At 36.6% G+C, this 21,706-nt stretch overlaps 2 protein-coding genes across 41 annotated transcripts in view; one reads left to right on the top strand and one right to left on the bottom strand.

Moving 5' to 3' along the window:
* Positions 1–12,615, top strand: part of LOC107998117 (serine/threonine-protein kinase S6KL) — a 67,123-nt gene extending 54,508 nt beyond the window's left edge. For all 5 annotated transcript variants that reach the window (XM_062072771.1, XM_062072774.1, XM_062072772.1 and 2 more), the window contains 2 exons: positions 11,467–11,694; positions 11,927–12,615. In XM_062072771.1, the coding sequence (XP_061928755.1) occupies positions 11,467–11,694; positions 11,927–12,046 (348 nt within the window). In that variant the 3' untranslated portion in view covers positions 12,047–12,615. The remainder of the gene's footprint in view (positions 1–11,466; positions 11,695–11,926) is intronic.
* A 118-nt stretch (positions 12,616–12,733) lies between these two features.
* Positions 12,734–21,706, bottom strand: part of LOC107998112 (phosphatase and actin regulator 4) — a 314,594-nt gene continuing 305,621 nt past the window's right edge. For 19 of the 36 annotated variants that reach the window (XM_062072725.1, XM_062072740.1, XM_062072741.1 and 16 more), the window contains 3 exons: positions 21,013–21,068; positions 20,721–20,824; positions 12,734–20,615 (listed from right to left, as the gene is read on the bottom strand). In XM_062072725.1, the coding sequence (XP_061928709.1) occupies positions 20,316–20,615; positions 20,721–20,824; positions 21,013–21,068 (460 nt within the window). In that variant the 3' untranslated portion in view covers positions 12,734–20,315. The remainder of the gene's footprint in view (positions 20,616–20,720; positions 20,825–21,012; positions 21,069–21,706) is intronic. The other 17 variants (XM_028666825.2, XM_062072744.1, XM_062072749.1 and 14 more) reach the window with 1 other exon arrangement.

Genomic DNA, 21,706 nt, shown 5'->3' with positions numbered 1-21,706 from the left:
GAGCTGAACCAGTCGATCCTTCCTTTCTTCTTCTTCTCCTCCTTATTTTTTTTCTTTTTTTTCTCTCCCTCCCTCTTTATTTTTTTCTATCCACAGGAGGAAAAGACAGCTTGCGTGCAGCGCGTGCACCTCCCCTTTCGAGATGCCTACTGCACCCTCGACGACGCTATTTATAGATCTTGGGCATTAGCTGGGCCCGTGTGCGTTGTGCTCGCGTGCGTGCCTCTACCAACGAATGCGACGCACGTCTCACTTCACCTGGAACGCGATCGGATCCAATGTTACGGATTTTCGAAAACGGTGGTCTCGTTTTCATCGTAATCTCTCGCCTGGATCAAGGCTGATGGGATGCTCGATCGTTCAACTTTCGGGACGTGACATTCTCTTTTGCACTCTTTTGAATATTTTTTACTTAGGCCTGAGGAGGTATTTTTGTCTTTTGCGTTTGAATATAAATTTTATAAGAATATTTTATCGGCTATTGTTTCGAATTGAATTCAGAGAATTCACGGTTGAATAAGAAGGAAGGATTACGTTTCGGTCGATCGAACTCCAAGTTTTTTATTTCTAAAATGGACGGCCAAAATCTAGCCACGAACTTTCGTTTCTGCCAACGTTTCTCTCTCCCCAGTGCTCATTTTCCCTCGATAACATCACGTAGAGGGAAGATCGATTGAAATAATTGCATAATTCATCCTCGAGGAGGCAAACAGAACCTGCTACAGTACACCCCTTCCAGTAGAATACCAGTCGAGCAAGGACGGGTCGTGCGTATCTCTTCTCTTCTTCATCTTCAGATCGCTATTTATAGATCCTAAATATCAGCTAGAATCAAGGTTGCGTCGAACTGGTTACTCGTTACGTTTCTTACATACACGTTTGGAACGCGAATACGCCTCTATCATTCAGCTTCTTCCCTCGATAATTATCAGGTCCGGTTGGCAATTCCCTCGTCATCTCTTCTTTCCCTCTTCTCCTTCCTCCTCCCCCTCCCCCTCCTCCTCTGCCCACGAAATCCCTCGATCGCGCCTCGTCCACGGCTATTTATAAATCCTAGATCGGTTGGATCGGCGCGCGCGATCGTACGTGAGGAAATGTTGGCCACCGACCAGTCCGAGCAGCAGGAATATTACGGTTCTCTTCTTTCCCTCTTCACCTCTCTATCCATATCTTCATCCACCTTGTCGACTAATCGATTTTCAACGAAAATTATCTATTACTCAAGGAAGGCATCTGCACTCGTGCTTCCCCTCCTCTTCTTCCCTTTGTAAGGGAATGAATCGCGATTAGGCGACTCGAGGTGTCACGCAACGTGGCTCGATTCAAGCCTTCCGGCGGCACTTTGTCAGAACGCCCCTGTGCTGGAGTTGCCTCGAACGTAATGAATTCGATCCTGTCCTTTTTGCCGCAACTTTTTTCTTCTTCTTTGCGTCTTCAATCATTCCTCCTTTTTTGCGGCGCGCGAGTTACGGTCGGATGGCGGTGGTCTCTTCCAGTCCCCGTCGTTTTGTTAAATAACTTAACCGGGGTTAAGTTACATTATATTTCTTTTTCTAGAATATCGTTGGATTTGCTTTTGTTATTTTGTTCCGCTCTTTTTCTTTTTCTTTTTATACAATGTTATTCAATCTTCCGTAGACCACTTGAAATCTCCCTTTATTATCATTCACACGTTTCCTCTTTAAACTACATACAAATAAAATTAAATTATTGAATAAATCCGATCGCACGATTATACCTGTTCCCACGACTCGTTCAAGTTTATCATCATTTTCATCGGTTTAAAAATAGACACCATCTTTCCAATGAAGCGTACATCGCGATCGTCGGGCGCAGATCGGAGGTGGGATGGATGGAAAAATTATTTCAATTTTTACTTCCTCCACTTAAAAATAGAATTCCCGTCTCATCGCTTCTAAGCGATACGCGCGATGCGTGCAAGGACGAGCGTGGAATCGTGGAAATCGGGGAACGCGCAATCCTATCTCGAATAGCCGCCGAAAGGGGATTTTATCGCGGGTTTATTCACGAGGAGTCCGGCTGCGGTACCGGGGCAGGTTTATAAATAGCCTTGAAGAGTCGTATGCGGATTGCACGGGGCGCCTAGTGCCTGATGCCGATTACTCCTGGCGCCAGTGGTGCGTCCTGCCTCCTCCTTGCTCCTTTAATGGCCGACAGTTAATGGCAAGTTAATGTCCGACGCCGTGTTAAGTACGCGACCGGTCCTTCTTCCCCTTTCCACGCTTTCCTCCTTTCTTTTCCTCTATCTCTCCCCTCTCTCCACGCCGTTTCTCCACGCTTTTTCGCGCGCGCGTACCCCCTACGCTCCCCTCCCTCCTCTCCGACAAAACCTCGAGAAATGAAATCCTCCTTTGTCCTTTGTTTCCACCCTCCGCCCATTTAGCGGTCTCGATTTTATGTAGCGGTGCTATTTTAAGTCACCGCGAGGATGTTTCCCCAAGGAATGGGGAATGAAGCTGTGGTCGTTAGAGCGGCCTGGTATTTGGCGTATAATGTATACTGTTGGCCGGTTTAAGAGGTAGCTGGTTATATTAAGTATTTCGTATATATTTTACGACTCTGCTTGCCGTTTCATTTTCTTTAGAGGAGAAAGATCGAGTCGATGCTCGTTTCTGATTATACGTATATATCTGATGCTAATAACGCTAAAAAAGCACAAGTTAAACACGTTGAACACTCGGGAAAGCGAACATTTTTTTCGAGACTTTAGATTGGATCGATCCGATGTAGAATCGTTTTAAAATTTGATTTAGTTCGATAATAATAATCGCAAAAAATTGTGCGAAAAGCGGAGCATTTTGATAAGTAATCATTTCAAAGTAACTTTATTCGCAATTTTTTAATTACTTACTACATTCAAAGAAGAATTCACTTGCACAAAAAAATATTTATTTCAACAATTATCTTACTCTAGAAATTTCACTTTGTACAGATATAATAAATATGTAAATCGAAATAGACGAATAATTCTCAGGATATTTCTATTTAATAAAGACTCGTTAAAGTTTCTTATTATTTTCCCCGGTGCAATAACCTCGAACGTCTCTCCCTTAACTATTCCCTGAAATCTCGGTGTCCTCCCCTCCCTCTCCCCCTCCCTCTCCGTATCGTGAAAGGATTTCTATTTTCTCTATTATCCTTTGACCGACAAGAAATCCCGCGGCACAGGAATTCCTGACAAGGACTCCACCTCAGGCGGCCGACGCCGATGATGGATTCGTAATCACCAGTTTCTATTTGCAGTTTCTGTCGTGAGAACACCGTCATCGTGCCTGGAATAGAACCGGCCTCGTGGTCGATGCACCTTCGCGGGAAACGAGCTCGTTGCACCTCGTAATATCGATCGAATCCTCTCTATCTGGATCTCTCTCTTTTCCCCTCTCCTTCTCTCTCTCTCTCTCTCACTCTGTCTCTCCACCGCCCGAACCATGGTCGATGGTTCTCTCGTTTCGTTCGAAGGTGGAAAATCGGCGATTTCACGATCGGCTCGATCATCGATAAAAGCCCGACGATGTGAATTCTCGATGAGCGCATCGGGTTTCTCGCGTTGCTTATTTTTATTCTCTTCCCCTCTCCTTTTTTCTCGGATCTTCTCGTAGTTGATGTTTCATTATCGATCGTGGAGAATAATCGTACGTGTTCTTGACATCGTTCTTGACCAACCGGTTGTTGATATTCATTTGCGAAGAAGTTTTCGTTCGCGCGGTGGAATAATCTTGGTGGTAATTGTTTCTACGAAATCGATACTTCTATGAGTTTTCTTCTGTGAGTTTCTGCTGATTTTTTTTTTTTTAGAGAGAAATAACATTTGCTCGGTTCTTCCTTCTTCAAAAGTCTCGGAGAAGGATCGATAGGAGATCTGACGGATTATTCCGAATTTCTGACAAGTTGTCAAGTTTCACTTTTGATCCATATTTGTCTGTGATATTTGATATCCACGACGATATACGGGGGTGGAAAAAGTGAGAAATCGATTTGGCCACTTTTCCACAGGAGTGGAAGAAATAAGGATAGAAATTTTTCGATCGTTGTTCCGTATTATTGATTAATTAATGCGTAACAATAATTGGATAATCAGCTTCGATGAATTAAAAGGATCTTCAATTTCAGAGTTGATCTCGTACACACGATCGACTCTCGTTCGTATAGCAGAGGTATATTCGCAGATAGCTAAGGACAATGTGGAAGAAAGCATACGGGCGCGAAAATACGGGAACATTGCGATTGCAGACATAAGACACGTGCTCAGAGTCTATCCTCGGGTTTCCTCTTCGTTTCGTGACATCCGCTCGTCGCATATTCGATGCATCGTTTCGCATCCCGCCGATGCGTGTGCAGCTTCGAGACAAATGTCTGCTGTTAATCGAGACTTAATGATCAGATTCTTAAATCCAATCTTCGTTCTCGAGCGTCATAGGATGGAGGGAGAAATCATTTTTTACATATGGATGTGTACGAAGCGCTCTCCTACTTTTTCAATTTGTCACCTTTTGTCTGTCACGAATTCGTCTGTATTTTCGTTTCTTCCTTTCAATTTTTTAAGCTTACTTAACTTTAAACAATCTTAAAGATGCGTGCCTAGTGATAACTCGTAAAAATAAGTTGTGCCATTTTTATAGCGAGGGTGTCTTTCTATTTTTTACCGTCTTTTCCTTTCGAGTTATTTCAGAAATGTGACCAAAAATATCAACATTTCCTTTTTTTTTATAATTTCTTTCGACAAAAGATAAAATACCATCGCCATCAAAATTTAAGATCGTTTTCAAAGAATCAAAAAAAAAAGAAAAGCAATATCAGCGAAAGAAAATAATTTCTTTCTGGATATTCCGAATTTTATCAATCGCGATTACTTTCAATCACGAGATCATATGTTTGTGAAAAATTTTTTAAATGTCTTGTAACGAGACCAAAAGTAAACAATTTTCCTCCGAATATTCTAAATTCCTTTATATATCCTCGACGATCGTTCTTATTCTTAATTATCTAACGAATATTCTTCGGATAAAATAATTTTCCTCTGAGATGGTAAAATTTGAAAAACGTTTTTTTAAGTGTCTTCTAACGAAATAATTCCAAATATTCCAAATTCTAACACAATTGACAATTCTCACGGGGGATCGCATCAGTGAAAATGACCGTTCCTTCGATCGATTTAAAAAAAACTGGTCGAGTGGAAAAGCTTGAGAGGGTTCCATTAAGGACTAACCATCCCTTTCCCGCGATCCTACACGCGTGCTTGCACCAAGTTAATCATAAAACATGTGATCCCACAGGAAACGCTGTCCCTTCAAACGTTGCGATTATGGCAAACGTTAACGAACTGAACGTCAACTCGCGTGCCGCAGGAAATGGCGTATTAGTTTTGTATGTGCAGTCCAGAAATCACGCGTTTCCTCTTTCCGCGCGAAAATCTTCCCACGATTGTTCGCTAATAGTTACCGCGTATATATTCTCCAGGGATCTTCTCGTTCCTCCACTTCTTTTCGTTATGGTGTTCCATTGTTTGCGTAAGAATTCCTTTTTTTCCCTTTTCTTTTCTTTTCTTTCTTTGCGATTTAATTATCGTGATGAGCGATGGCGATTGGGATTGTAATTGGGAATGATAAATTGTTAGAAGTTATTGTTGTTCTTTCTTGCTCTGTTTCATCGACTATTTCATATGGTTTAATTGGTATCTATTATCTTCTTAATTGGATTATATTTTTTAATTATAATTGTATACTTTATTAATTTTCTTTACATTTGAAAAGATATTACATGTACATATGTATTTTGTGTTTTATTGGATAGGTTATGTAACGTACTTTATCCTGAATATTTTGATTACTTTGATTGAATTAGATTATATTAGAAAATTAAGTTTATAAATAATACACTCTGATATTATTAATTCTTTTCATAAATGGACAAAGGACAAACATAAAAATCAATTTTCTTTCTTAAATAGAATCATCTAACTTAATCTAATTCGATCCAATTGTTCACTATTTCTGTAACGATCTCTACAATGAAGAGTATATTAAATTATCATAATTAAACAAAATGCAGTGAAATATCTCGTAATATTTTCTCTTCTATAAAACGATTCGCTATTTTTCGCAGAGAACAACAAGAATCTCAAACATAACCTAACTCGATCTAATTTGTCCATCATCATAAATTAAACGAAGACAATGAGATATACCTCGTAATATTTCCACTTCTATATCTCTAAAACGATTCACTTACTTTTCACCATCATAATAGATTACAGAACGACTAAAATGTATACCCGTTAAAAAGTAAAAGAATCGAAGAGGAAAAGGGGAGAGGTTTCATTTACCACGCACCTGAGAAGCACTGCCCTCTACCTACTCGCAACTTCAACTCTGTGCAAACAAACTTCCTTCTCAATGAACAACGTTTCCTGCAATCCCGATGAATCCTTCGCACAGACGAAGACTAGTAACTTGAACACGGGCCCCGAGGAGTGCTAACGAACGTATCCACGTCGGCGAATCCCAGCCGAGGTTTGCTCAGCAATTAGCTAAGCCTCTATCCGGTTGGAATTCAAACGGTGAAACGTATGGCGTAGCTCGCGTATATAGTTGCACGGGCTGGCAACTTTGCTCTTTTTTGCGGCGGGGAAAGAAATAGGAAAAAAGAAAAGGGGGAAAAAAGAGTTGAAAGTCGTTTCGAGTGAGAAGCGCCGCCAGGTTCAACGTCCCCGGATTTTTCGATGTCTCGAGATGACTTCTCCTCGAAGACGAAGAGAGAGAGAGAGAGAGAGATGGTGGCTCCCGACACCACGGAGGTGGTCGCGAACACGCGGAAGTCGAGAACAGATTCTGTTTGTTGACACTGCGTTCGGACGCCGAGAAGATTGAGCCCTGCCCCGGTGTGTATTCAATTGGTGAAGGCGATTTAGCAAGTTTCGCGTTACGGCGGATGGAGCAAGATTTGATAATGGTGGATCGGTATTTTAAATGCCTTCGAGGATGATCCGTGAATGAACGTTGCTTGATGGTGTTTGGGATCAAAGCTTGGGGACTTGGAGAGACTCGATGTGTTTTAGCTCTTCCTTTCCTGTGTAAACGTATATATAAAATTGTTAGCCCATTGTTTGAGATTTACTTTTCGAGATTTGAGAGTAAAAAGTTAGGGAAGCATCGGAATCCTTATCCGTTTTCCAAATTTTCTCTTACCTTGTAAGTTTGAATAGAAAGTAGATTTTCTTCTTATTCGATTTTTCTTCGATTTAAAAATAAAAATTTCGGAGCCTTCACCATTGTTTTCCAAATCTTTTCTCATGATATAAGTTTGAACTTATATTTTATTTTTATTTATTTCTCGCCCTTTTCTATCACATATTCGTTCAATTCGTTCTTACGTCAAAAGAAGAAGAAGAAGAAGAAAAAAAAGAAAACTCCATTTCGCAATTTCCTTTTTACCTTTTACTACCTCCTCTGTTATCGATCCTTCGATATCTGGATATAAAGCTAATCGATGATCAATAATCGCCTTTCATCGCGTGTTTACCGACGTACTGTTACGCATCAAGAGCCGAAGATCGCGATACTCGTGCTTGTTATATCCGTCCGGATCAAACGGAGCGGAACCGTTGGATCGTTTCGCCGATCTATGCATAACCGAGCGGGAACGTTTAAAAGCGCCTCATCTATCTACGATCTCAGTAATGATCGTTACTGTACCGTTACTCTCGGTCAAGGTTCCTGTCGAGATCGAATTGGAATATCACGTCCGCTCACGGTCACCGATCTTCCGCGTCTTTCCACCACCCCTCTCTTTCTCTCTTCCTTTCCCGTCCATGCTTGTAAACAACAATTTGGAAACATCAATTATTGAACTGACTCGATGATTTATTTCACGAATAAGTAATTAATAAATTTTAATAAATTTGCCTTGGTAAATTTTTTATTTGGATTTGGACTTGGAGGATATATTACAGGATAATGGGTTTTGTTTTTTGGGGAACGTTTGTTGAGACTGATTCGAGAAGTTAGAAGTGGCAATGCCATTCTCGTTTATGCAGAAATGAATATATTGAATTTGTAAAAAAATTATATTTTAATTGTAATTTTATATATATATAAAAAAAACGATAATTCCAAATTCTATTTGGAAATGGAAATGGAGTGCATTGAAACTTTTGGAAATTATTTGAATTTTTTAATATATCTTTAAGCGTTAATATCTCGACTTTTTAAATATTTATATATTGATATTGATATTTCTCGCGCAAAGCCACAGAGATATAATGTTGTACGATTATTTGGATAAGGGGATTATATTATGTACATGAATTTATGTAACGATTGGGTAACATAAATGTAACAACTTTTTAATTACTTTTTAATTACTTATTACATCTTTATTTTTCTGTTAAATTACATGAATTCTATTGTACTACTTGAAATGGTAAATTAATTATGGATGAATATAGTTATTGAACGATGTAATGATATATTATTAAATTAAAATAGATGGTTATTGATCGTTTTATACGAAGGATTTCATGTTGAAAAGTAGATTTGTGGGATGAATTATTTTTCGTGTCACAGTTTATTGGTTTTATTCGATCGGAATTATGTGCGAGAACCTCGGCACTTGAAGAGGTTCTCGTGTAGCCACGGTGTGTAAAATAGTATAATAAGACCGATTCCTGTTCTGTCTGACGCAATATCTTGATAAATTGCAGCGCAAGGAGTCGATTAAGATCTTGTCGATAATAAAGTGCCGCGTTTAAATATATAATTAACAAACAAACTCGTTCTTTTAACTTTGGATCTCTCCTTTTTCATCTCTCGTGTGAAAGTACCGTTCACCAACTTCACATTGTACCACTTTGGAGTATACCAAAATATCAATGTTTTATGCAATAGTCTGTTAAAAAAAATATTTGCATAATCGCGATAATTTTAATTATAATATAATTAATTATAATATATGATAAATATATCTAAATCTAAAATTTTCACATTCGAAACTTCGAATCTTGATCATCAACATCCTCTCCAGCAATATCGTATTTTATGTTATCTCAAATCTTCAATAAAATCACCTATCAAATTAATACCTCTTCTCTCATGCATTTCATTATCTTGAAATCCTCTAAAAAGAACCACTATTGATTCATCCCATTGATCCATCGATTCACGTTCCTCTATTCTATATCGGGTGTCTTAACTTTATCACCAAGAAAATCTCGTTTGTTTTTGGAAATATTAAAAAATTTTTCAGATAAAAATTGTATGATTTCGAGCGAGGGCATAGGATGACTTATCCGAAACATTTTTTAATATTATTAAAAACAAACGATGTTGCAAGTAATAAAATTATATAAGATATACCCTATGTCCTTTAGAATCAAGAAAAATGTTTAAAAATGACAAAAAAATACTTTGGCAAGAGTATATTGGCAGGTATATAAGAATAAGTATATAAGAGGTATATAAAAGGTAAGTAAAAAAAAAGAGATAAGTATATTAAATTTCAAAAAAATTCCACGTGCCACCTCTGCTTAAATTATATTCTCCTGATACAAAGTCGAAAAATTTGCCAACAAAATTTTGTTAAAAATTTTGACTTTGTATTAGGAGAATATAATTCGACAGAAGGTGGCACGTGAAATTTCGACTTTATATTAGGAGAATATAATTGAACAGGAGGTGGCACGTGAAATTTTTCTAATATTAAAAAAGAATTTTTATGAAATTTTATATACTTTTGAAATACTTATCTGGATACTTACCTGTATACTGTTACAGCTGCTATTTTTTTTTATTTTTTAAATAGTTTACTTAATTCTAAAGATTCTTATCTTTTGCGATAAAAATTCAATTTTATATCTGGAATATTTCGTTTATTTTTTATAATATTAAAAAATATTTTAGATAAAAGTTGTATGGTTTCAAACTATATTTTGATAGTAATATAAGTTTTTCATAGATATTCGTATAAAGAATTCGTATGAAGATTAACTTTATTTTTTTTATATAGAATTATATTTTTTAATTCATGAGATAAATTTTGACATTTTTTATAAAAAAATACTAGCCATGTTAAGAAATAGTTTACAAAATATTTAATAATAATTATCTATGAATTACTCTTTGTTATAAATGATTAAATATTTTTTTATAAAAAATAATGTACTGCATCTGCTCTTACATTAAAAAACACTTCTATTTAAAGAACAAAATTAATCTTCATACGATCTTTATATATCCACCTATGAAATTAATCTTATTAGTATAGTGCTTCAAACCATCCAATTTTTATCTGAAAATTTTTTTACCATTTCCAAAAATAAACGGAACATTCGAGATGATAAAGTTACATGGAACACCCAGTATATAATACAGTTTAATATTTCCAATCCAAAAGTCAAACCTAACCCAAACCGAAACCCAATTTCGCGAGCGTCAATCAAACTTCGATACTTATGCAACACAAAATGGAGAACAATCAATCTAACTCGATTCATAACGAAAAAGAAGAAAAAAAAAAAGGAAAAAAAAGGAAAAAGGAAGAAAAAAGGAAAGATTGCGAGCAAAAGATGGCGAATAAAAGACAAAGAAATCCGCGTGGAGAGACGATCGTGGCGCGAGGTCGTGGCACACGCTCGAGGGATATGAACGAGCGAATAGGTTGAGGGTCGTGAGTGGCCGTTGACCCTGCGTGTGTACCTGCGCGAAGCGGAGTGGCGAGTGTTCGTACCGACCACCTAGACAGGCTAGAGTCCACATTGGTAATAGCTTCTCTAGACTACCGACCTTCCACTCGTAAAAACAAATATTTATGGACACCGCACTGGCCGGTGAAGAACGTCGCCCGAGCCCTTGAGCGCTCGAACGTTTCATGCGGTCGGGACAGGTGTGGATTGTTAATTGGTCGCTGAACCAAAGTTTATTTTGGGACATTGCCAAACTGTGGTTAGTGGAGAAAAATAATATTTAAGAAGAAACACAGTGGATTGGAGAAGCTAATTGGAGATTAGTACTTCTAAAAGATTTGACGTTTGAAGTTTAGGTTATGTCTTGGAATATCTTTTATTTCTAATATTATTCTTCGATATTTCGACGTAAGAGGTTATATCATAAATTATAATTTCGATAAAGAGATTGGATATCGTAAATCAAAATGTACGTCAAATTGATGATCAATCACAAATTTCCTAGAACGTGTAATTTAATCAAACGATCGGTGTTTAATCATAATGAAATCTGTATGTACCGATCAAGACGAACTTAATCGCATGTTTGTCATCTCGATAAAGCTACCTCGATTTTTGAAGCCTTGAATCAATCCTTGATGTTATTATCTAGGATTGTTTCTTTCTGATCGATCATCGACACGCTTCCACACGGATCTCTAGCGTCTACGATCTATCGTTGCATCTCGAAGAATCTTTAATTATATCACTTGTCCGCACTTTTGTTGCAGTACCCGGCCAACGCGTCCAGTGAACTTTTGCCAGAGAACAGAACTAATACTAGTTCCGCACCACCTGGTACTCTACCATCGAACGCGGAAAATATTTCACCAGCTGCGAAGGATCTGTTGAAACGACTACTACAACCGGATCCTTGCTTGAGGTTGAGGTCTCTGTTAAGTCTACAGAGGATTGCTTTCTACATGGGTTACGATTTGCACAGTTATATGCAAAAGAAGGTATGAAAATTGGATTTTATTGAATCTTGTGTAATTTAATGAATTTTTTGAGTCCATGTTTTCTTAGTTCTCAAAAGCTTTTCAAATTTTTGATTACGTTAACGTTACGTATTGTAATGAAAAATAATGATTTTATTTTACGTTTTAAGAAATTAATTTGTATAATTTTTGATGCAAAATGAAAGAGATTAAAGAATTTTTCGAATAATTTATTTTTCATATTTTTATACAGGAATCTCCGTTCCGTCTGCTAGGACGAAAAGTCGAAATTGAACAGGAGAGAAGGATCAAAGAATTCTCCACGTTCAATTCCTCTTTGGCAGACAGTATATCTCGCGGCGAAGATCGATGATCTGATCAATGTGATTGTTATTAGCAACATTGTCTTTAGTCACTTCAGCTAATGCCATTTATTTTGGCCAAAAAAATGTTCCCTAGTTACTTTTTTATTTTATTTTATTTTATCTTTTTTAATGTACGTTAGCTTGTTGCTCGTCGTAGATTTATATCGAGCAACGTCGTCGATGCCATCCATTACTTTTTAAGCGAATCAATATGGATTTTTAAACTCTTTATAGATTACTTTATAATTCGAAGATCGATATATTTTTTTAACTATATAACTCGTTGTAAAATACGAATCTCTTTATCCTCTGGTGCTATTTTTTGAAGAAAATTGTTGCGAAGAATTCAGAGGTTTTTTTATCGTATATTTTTAAGAATAAATTGCGAAGCTTTTGTACCGTGAAAGAAAAATGTTTAATGCGTCAATGTGCGGTTGTAGCTTCTGTGTGCAGTGTTGTACTGCTTTATACCACCTCATCGTTGTGATAATGCATCGTGTGAAAATAAAAATAAAACACATGAAAGTAAAATGTATCCAATTATAATATAAAAATAAAATATCTTTATGAATGTGCAGAGTTTCTCGAGTTTTTATCTTTTATCCCTACCTTTTACACCAGAAAGCTGCTCGACAACTTAATGAATACTATTGGAATTATGTTTCAGGAGTATGTCGTGAGAAATTCGCGGTTGGTCTCAGTTTACAAAAGTTTTAATTTTTTTAAGAATAGTTAACAGTATTTTTGTTACAGTATTTCATCGATAATACAATAAATTGCGATAAATCGTAGTGCGTACAAACTAACAACAAAAAACAAAACGAATCTGGATCGAAAAACGCAGCGTCTTTTTTTTTCCTCATCTTCTTCATCTTATTCGTTTCTTCATTTTGAAATCAATCGTGAGAACAGTTTCTTTTTCTTTTTTTTTTATCGTTATTATCGTTTCATTTTTCTTCCCCATTGTATCCATGAATGTACGTTTTATCTTTTTTTTTTTTTAAAATCTTTCTTTTTGAAGATTTGAAGATTGCTTCGTCTTCGTTCATTTTCGTGCGTTTCAATTTTTCAATTTTTTCGCTTTTTGTTCCTTCTTCATAGACGTTGGGAGCGGGAGACAGTTCCTTTTCCCCGGAGTGCAATCAATCGAAGTTTTTATGGTATAATAATAATTATATATACATTATTATTCTTACACTTAGAGGGTTTCTCGATATATAATACAACGCATTCCTTCATATTACGTCCCGAATGACGCGTCCGCAAGCGATCACTGGTCGAATGTTTCTTTCTTTCTTCTAAAATACAAATATATATGTATAAAAAAAAAAAAAAAAGAGAAAAAAGGTATAATATTATTAAAAAAAAAAAAGACAAATCTTCGACAAAAACATCCCTCAAAAATAATACAATTCATTGTAATTTGAAGGATCGTAACAAATCTCTGTTCAAATAACATTTTTAAAAGAAACAATTTTAAAAAAAAATAAGACTGGTCTCTTAAAATATAAAATTTAAAGAAAATCACGTTTTATCATTCATTCGATTCACGCGACAAATTTGTTTTAAACAATAATAATAAATATAGGTATACGATAATTTTATCAAGAGTCAATACGCGTATATAAATATGTAGATAAGTCGATTAAAAAAATTCAATATTCGATTAAAAGGGAATTCGATTAAAATATATAATTAAAATGTTTCATGCTTAAAATCAATGAGATCGTACAATTTTCGACGTGCCAGAGATCGTTCGCGGGACGCGTCCGCGTTTTACAAAATTCGCCATCCGCGAAAAGCCGGCGAAAACACACGTTGTCGCCATTTTATTTATTTTTCTCGACATAAAACCGAGCCCTTCGAGGAGGCACGGTTAATCGCCGGCTGGACTTCGCGCACTCGACTTCGTTTACAAAATCGAAACGAAATTCAATAATTACGTCTATTTTTTTTCTTTTTTTTTTATATAACTGCTTCCACTCCGCGAATCGCGGAGTCGTTTTGGTAAAAATCCTTTGGGCTAGCCGCAGACACTGGTCTCGCGCCATTTTGTTCTCTTTTGTTTCGTCTCTATATTTCTTCTTCTCTAACTCTATTTTCCACCACAGAAGAGGGAGGAGACCATTTCGGGTTCTCCTCGTTTTTTGCTACTTTTTTTTTTTTTTAAATTGTTCGAAAATCCGTCCGGTGAATAAATTGTTTCGTTGGAGAGATCAAGGTTGAGCAGAAGTAAGGAAAATCGCGAGACCAGCGACTGAAAGCCGTGAAAAGCCCGTTCGTAGCTACGAGGGTGCTTCTCTTAGCGATCACGATCGATCGCTAAATCGGTTTGCTCGTCGCACGTGATTAATCGGCATACATACGTTCTTCCGCATTCTCTCGCTCTTTCATTCCTCTTCACGCTCCCTTAAATTACGAGTTATCTTATTGTTGTTACTGTTTTCTTCGTTATTGTTTAATTATAGCGCACTATCGTAAGAGATTATGATACAAGTAGAATCGGCCATGTTTGCCACGGCCACCGCGACAATTTTTTTTTACAGCCTCACTTCATTTCCCCCTCTTTTAATTCCACCTTCTCGCTGTGTAGATGGCGCCCTCGAGTTAACACGCTCCGCGCAAATTCTCTCAGGTTTGGATTCATTTGGTAAACGATGCTTTTGGATTTAAATTGTCGATTTAATTAATATTTAACTTGGATACTTTCTTTTTTTTTATTCCTTTTTAATCAAGATATGCTTGTCAGACGAGAAATTTAAAGCGACACGGTTAAGGATTTTATCTTTAGAATTCTTTGAAAAAATTGACGAATAATTTATAAATTTATAAATTTTAAAATAGAAACCAATATCCCTTATATTTCTATCCCTTTATAATTCTTTTCCAAATATATTTTATCGTACGTTTAAAAATGAAGAGATAGAATCCTCAAATATCTTTTCATATTTTCAACAAACAAATCGATGTTTACACGTTGTACTATTATTAGAATAGATTATAACAAATATCCGCGGAGCGTGAAGAAATCGAGGATACCTGTAGAAGAGCAAATCGAAATTGCACAAATGGCAAAGATGGCGGAGAGCAAAAAAGTCAATGGCGAATTTCGATGGATTCGATCGATCGATCGATCGATCGATCGTGGCAGAGACATTCGTTAATATGAGAGGATAATCTTCGTTGCGAGAGGGGAATAATCTGCATTTTCGGTTTGCTCTGGGAAAACGTGGGAACGTCTTCGTTCGATCATCGCGAACGATCGACACGAAAAGTGACGCTTGTCAGCGCTGTGACAAATTATCTTTTCATCGCGCCTCTTCTACGCAAATCATGCTAGATAATAATAATAATAATATTAATAATAATAGAATAATAATTAGAGAATCATAATAATTCGAATATAATAATAATATAATAATAAAAATAATAATAATCACGCAGACTGGACAGGGCGCGGCGAAAATATCCAACAATTGTTCATCCGGTTTTGCTTTTACGCAAAAAATTTTTTTTCCCTTCCTCTTTTTTCTTCTTCTTTTTCTTCTTCTTCTTCTTCTTGTTTCTTTCTTATTTTTTCTTTTTTTTTTGTACACAAAATACCAACTATCTGTGCTGGAAAACGCACATACTGCTTGTACGCCTCGATATAATAATATATATATATATATCTATGTATATATGTATAATATTTATATATGTATATAGTGTGTATCGCTCGCGTTTAGGGCGTCATTTTTCTTCATCATCTTTTTTTTTTATCCTCGTTTATCTAATATCAAATATTTATAAGTATATTCACTCGTTCTGCCATGCGTAATATCGTTTAGCGTGTAGCGTGGTTCACTACTGCGATGTGTTTTACAATGCGCTCTCTTTTTTATCTTTGAATCTTTTTTTCCTTTTTTTTTTTTTTATTTTTTTAAATCATTCGTCACGCCTAAAAAATCGCCTCGTCTCCTCTCTCGGTTTAATTATTTACAATCGTTTATACTTATTTAAATCGTTATATGTTTCGCTTTTCGTGTTTTGTACACGTCGCTCCTAAATCATCCGTCCTCGAGAGTGGCTCCTCTACGACGAAAATGGTGGAAAAATTATTCGGGGAAAGAAAGAAAAATATATATAAACAAAAAACAAAAAAAAAAAAAAAAGAAAAAACAGAGGAAAAAAGTAAAGAAAGGAAAATGAGAAAACGTCGTCGAGTAGAATTTCACATTTGTTCCATGCTCTCTCCTCGACTTTTTTCCCCATTTTCATTCTCGTCCTCATCCTCCTCCTCCTCCTCCTCAAAAAAAAAAAAAAATACTATCGACCTTCAACGTTGCTCTCTCGCTCGTTCTTCACTCTCGTGCATTTTCTCAACTATTCTCGAATATATAATTAAAACACTCTCACGCATACGGTGCACACATACAACACGCATCAGGCAATCCGGAAATTAATGGATATATTTGTTCGACTACACGGTAGCCACAGCGCTCGACCAATGGAACGAGAGAGACGCTTCATCTCCCTATTTTACATTGTTCCTTTAATCACCTGCGTCTCCGTGGTTCTAGCTTAGAGAAGGTCTTCGTATTTCACTCTTATTTCCCCCCTTTCTCAATCGTCCTCTCCTTTCTGCCTGACACCTTCTCGATCGCGAAGTTGAAAAATTCTTTTTTATTTCTTTTTTTTACTTCTTTTTTCTTTTTTTTTGTTTGTTTGTTTGTTTTTTTTTTTTAATTTTCTTTGCTTCTTTGCTTTGCTTATAGTATCGAACAACTGAGTTCACCTACGGGTTTACGAGAGAGATCGATCATCCGATCCTCTCACCCCATTGGACGATCGTTAAAACTAAGTTACTATTTTAGAAGGATAGAATCGACACGCTGTAACGACTTACGTCCGCAGCGGGAAACTCGAGTTAAATTTTCCGATATCGATGGAGATTCGTTCGAGGATCGAGTTCCAAATATTTGGAAAATTTTTGAAAATTTTCTTGACGAAAAAGATTGGATACTACTTTAGTGCTTATACTCTTTTATTAATTTTTCACAAAATTTAATATCTATAAATTAATTTAAAAGAAAAATGCATAAAATAGAAATGGTATGGTACGAGTTTCACTGTTTTAAATAAATTCGATAAATTACAATTAAAAAAATCGTTTTTTATTATTCCTCGATCACGACGAAGTTCATCGAAACAGAAGATATCGACGAGTTTCCCATTTTCGATTTGGTTTCGACGCGAGCTTTATGACGATCACATGCTGCAGAGACAGGAAGCTTCGAGGGGAGGGGCATTTAAGCGTGCAAGACATCGAAACACGTTTCGATTTTCCCATTTTTTTTTTTTTCTCCTCTTTCGTAAGAAAACGCTTTCTTTTGATCTAATCCAATTAATTACAATGTCTACGTGTTTACTAAATCACCGATTTTCTCTCTCTACTCTACTCGATCAATTTTTAGAAGAACTATCGATGGGTATATCCGATATTCGTAGACAAATATTTATATATATATATATATTTTTATATATATATTTTTTTTCTTTTTGTTTCAAGATCGATGCTTCCACGATCGAAACGCGTGATCGAAAATCAACGAGGATCGCAGTGATGATAATAACAATAATAATAACCACTAAAATACGCGCTATGTATATTATTTCTGTACAAAGTACGTGTACGTGTATGTGTAAAATTGCACAATGCATTTTTCTTCCTTTCTCCAATATTTTTTCTTTTTCTCTCTCTATCTCTCATCGTGTTGTTCGCCGAGAACAGAAAGAGAGAGAGAGAGAGAGGGAGAAAGAGAAAAAATGAGGTTTTACATTTATATTTTATTATTTCTCCACTTACTTTCACACGTTACTTCTTTTTTTCTTTCTTTTTCATTCTTTTTCTTTCTTCACTGTTTCTATCTCTGTGTGTCTGTGTGTATGTGTGTGAGTGTGTGTATTATAGTATATGTCAATAAGCGTTTGCTCCTCAAGGCAGCTCCGCAAATAGAAATAGTGATACCTGGCAGTAAAAAGGAAAAATAGTTTGTCTTGTCAATTCGAACAAGATTGTCATAGATATTATTCGCACACTGTTTCGACTTGATATTAACACGCCTCTGTCCGCGCATAAAAATGGAACAATGCTTAATTATAATTAAACTACGTAACGGGTTAGCGATTTAAAAAGTTGATTAAAATCACGGTCCGTGGAATTATATCGATAAATCACATAATAGCCGCCATTATACCGCACAAGCTTCCGTTATATTCTCTAATGTCGTATTATTTTTCTCTTAAATATTTTTCCTTAATTTTTGTTCGTAATATATTTCGTCGATAAAAAAAGAAGACAACGAAGTGTTCGCTTATTATTTCGTTGAAAAAATTCTTTCTCTTCCTTTCATAATAATAATTCTCTATTTTTTTTTCCCCCCTCTTTCTTTCTTTCTTTCTTTTTTTTTTCATTTTTTTTTTACTTTAAACGTCAACATATAAAAATATCTCAAACACTAACGCATTATTTTTTAAACAACTAAATCGAAAGCTAAATCAATTTTCCTTATCGACGTTCTTCTTCGTTTTTCTTTTTTTTTCTTTTTCTTCTTTTTCTTTAACTATTTATCGTGATGCACACATATCTCGTTTCTCACGTCGAATTTGAGTATTTTGCAAACTATCCGCAAGATATTATCACACACGAGCGCTAAAGGGTGACTAAAACATTTCTCCTTAGGAATCGTTTTTTTTTTTTCACGTATACGCGTTTCATGCCAGGTGACACTGACGAGCTAGCTTGATGGCAAAAAGAGAATTTTTTTTTTATGGTGTTTTACAATCTATGGAAAGATTCGTTCACACGCGAGCTCACGCCATATGTTATTTATTCCTGTTTTTCTTTTTTCTTTTTTTTTTTTTTCGCCAAAGAAATTTTCTCGACGAAGAAGAATCATTTAAAAGAATTCTCTTCATAGATCATCGCTACCTTTCTATCGTTTGTCATCGATCTAGCTACATCCAATGTATACATGTGTTTAATTCGCATATTATCTTAAAATTTATCCGAAAGTTTTATCTCAAACATACTTCTCTCTCTCTCTCTTTCTCTTCCTCTTTCTTCTCTAAATAGATGTCGATAAAAGTGTAATTAACGATAAATTGTTGAGAGAGTTAGCTTCAGCAAAGTTTCGCTGACGAGGAGGAGCGTCAACGTCGAGAGCGATCAATCCCTCTCCCTCCCACCCTTTCGTTCTTGAACGAAACGAACTTCGCTCGTACAAAATACGTGCCTTATTTATTATACAAGTAGAACAACGCTTCTTTTTGATTCTCTAAATTGGGATTATCTAACCTTCTATATTCTCCAAATATTATTATTCCACTCCTTTCTCCTTTTTATCCTTACTTTTTATTTTTATTTTTATTTTTGGCATCGAAAGAATGCAAAATTGCTCAAAAAGATATTCATCATGCTGGACAATACGGTTCTCCAATACGATAAGGACGAACTTTATTTATGGAATAAGCTCAGGTGTGAACGAGCCTTTTCTTCCTCTTTTTTTTAAAGAAATCAGCGAGTGACCCGACGCGACTTCCCTCGCTCGTTCATTTATTTTTCTTTTTTTCCTTCCTTCCCTTTCCCCCTTTTCGTTTAATTTACTCGACTGGGACGGGCCACCCTATCACAAATCTTCGTCGACGTCGTGGAGACGTTCGTCGTCAGCGCGGATGGCGGATGACCCGGTGATGGTGGAGGATGAAGATCAGAAGACGCGATGCACGATGGGCACGATGACGACGAGAGGAGGACGACGACGAATGACAACACGACGCAGCAACGTCATAAAAAGAAACCACCGTCGCCCGATTTACCCGTTAAAACGGGTGTATAGTATTAACCAACCCCCTCCCTTTCCCCCCTCCCACGTGAAACTACCCCTCGGTAGCCACGATCAACCGAGGGGGCGGTCCTTTTTTTTTTAAATTTTCTTTTTTATCCAGCCTCGACGCGAGGCCACCACACTGCACCTTCACCTATACCCGCACCACACTGTAGCACCTCAACACATTGCAATTGTCATGGCCTATGGAACCTGCAACCGAGGAGAATACAAATATTCTCAGGGGTCTCGTTGGAGTTGGAGCTGTTGGAATTTTGGTTGGCGTGGTTGATCGTGATTGAACAAAAGAGATTCGTGAAATAAATTTCTAACCTCTATGGAACGAAAAATGTCTTTTTCGTTTATTTCATTTACAAAGTTGGCCAATTCTTATCTAGCGGTTCGGGAGTTATTTTATTTTAAAGTTTTCGATAATCAAAGTTTCATTCCAAAAGGTAAATAAATTTATTTCGAAAGGAAAGAAAAACGTAGAACGCGAGAAAAATAGAAATCGAATCACGATCCCGCCAGCATACCTGGTGAGGTGTCGGCTGTCCTCATGAACGGCCATCTCCGAACTCTTAAACTCGTTCAACTCCTTCCTAATGGCTGCCTTGTCCTTAGGAGTTAACCGCGTCCAAGGCTTGTCGGCCCTTCTGTCGTAGTCGTGAGCCTGCGTGACTTCGATGTAGTCGTTGAACCTGATAATCTGATTCGAAGAAAGAGAAATCCAAGTTTTCGTTCCGTTCCCTCAAATACTTTTATTTTTACAAATAGATAAAAAAAAAAAAAAAGAAAGAAACGAGAGATATACCTTCTTCTCCTTGAGCTCTTCAACCGTCGGTCGAAAGCTGAGCTTTCGAAGCAGATACCGCTTCTTCTCTTCTTTTTGCTTCTTCTCCTCCGCAGGACTTTGCTCTGCAAATAGATTTATACCTTATATCGTATTTTATCCCCAGGTTTTATCGCGCGCTCGAGAAAATTGAAAATTTCCAAAAACATCGGGCCCGGGAAATCTTACGTGTACGCGAAAAATGTGCACATATTCAATTTCGATCGAGGGGAGAAAAGATCATTTTTCGAAGAATAAATATCGGAGAGCTTACTTTTCAAAATGTTTCGTTCCTCCAGTTCCTCCTGGGTCGGTCGCATGCTCAGCCGCCTGAAACAAGAACGCCACGCGAAATCAGTTCAACTCTATAATACGCTCGTAAACCGATTTTCTATCGGTTCAAAGGGGGAGGGGGATCGGTCGGGGAGAGTGTAAAATCCACTTGCGAATGATTCACAAATATGCGAATGGTCAACCGTCTGCCCGTGATCCGATGTAATCTCCTCCTGGTGACAGCTGTCTCTCCACGGATTGTACAAGTATTACTTGCGTTCAAACGTCAACATAATATTAAATAGATGTTTTGTCAGGGAAGGAATTTAAGAGGAAGCCGGCTTAGAGAAGCTAGAGAAGGCTTAAGGAAATTGTTTCGTATTAAAAGAAAATAATACTTTTTTCAAGAGCATTAAAAATTTACTCAACGATAGGAAAGAAATTTATTTTTCAAATAGATTGTCTTTTTTTAGATTGTTTCTTTCCCTTGATGTTGTTGAAAATGATCGTTCTAGAATATAAATTCTTCGATCTATCTATAAGAAACGAGATTTCTTAAATAGAAATCGTGAAAGATTCAACGCGATCAACTATCCAAAAACACAACAAACACATCTACGCCAAAAAAATTCGCCAATCTCCCAAACAATTCTCCAGACAAAATATATAACAAGCGATCTAAATTTATCTCGAGT

The sequence above is a fragment of the Apis cerana genome, linkage group LG3, assembly GCF_029169275.1.
Source record: "Apis cerana isolate GH-2021 linkage group LG3, AcerK_1.0, whole genome shotgun sequence".
Lineage (NCBI taxonomy): Eukaryota > Metazoa > Arthropoda > Insecta > Hymenoptera > Apidae > Apis > Apis cerana.
The sequence above is the reverse complement of the archived record's forward strand: the minus strand, read 5'-3'. Positions and strand labels throughout refer to the sequence as shown.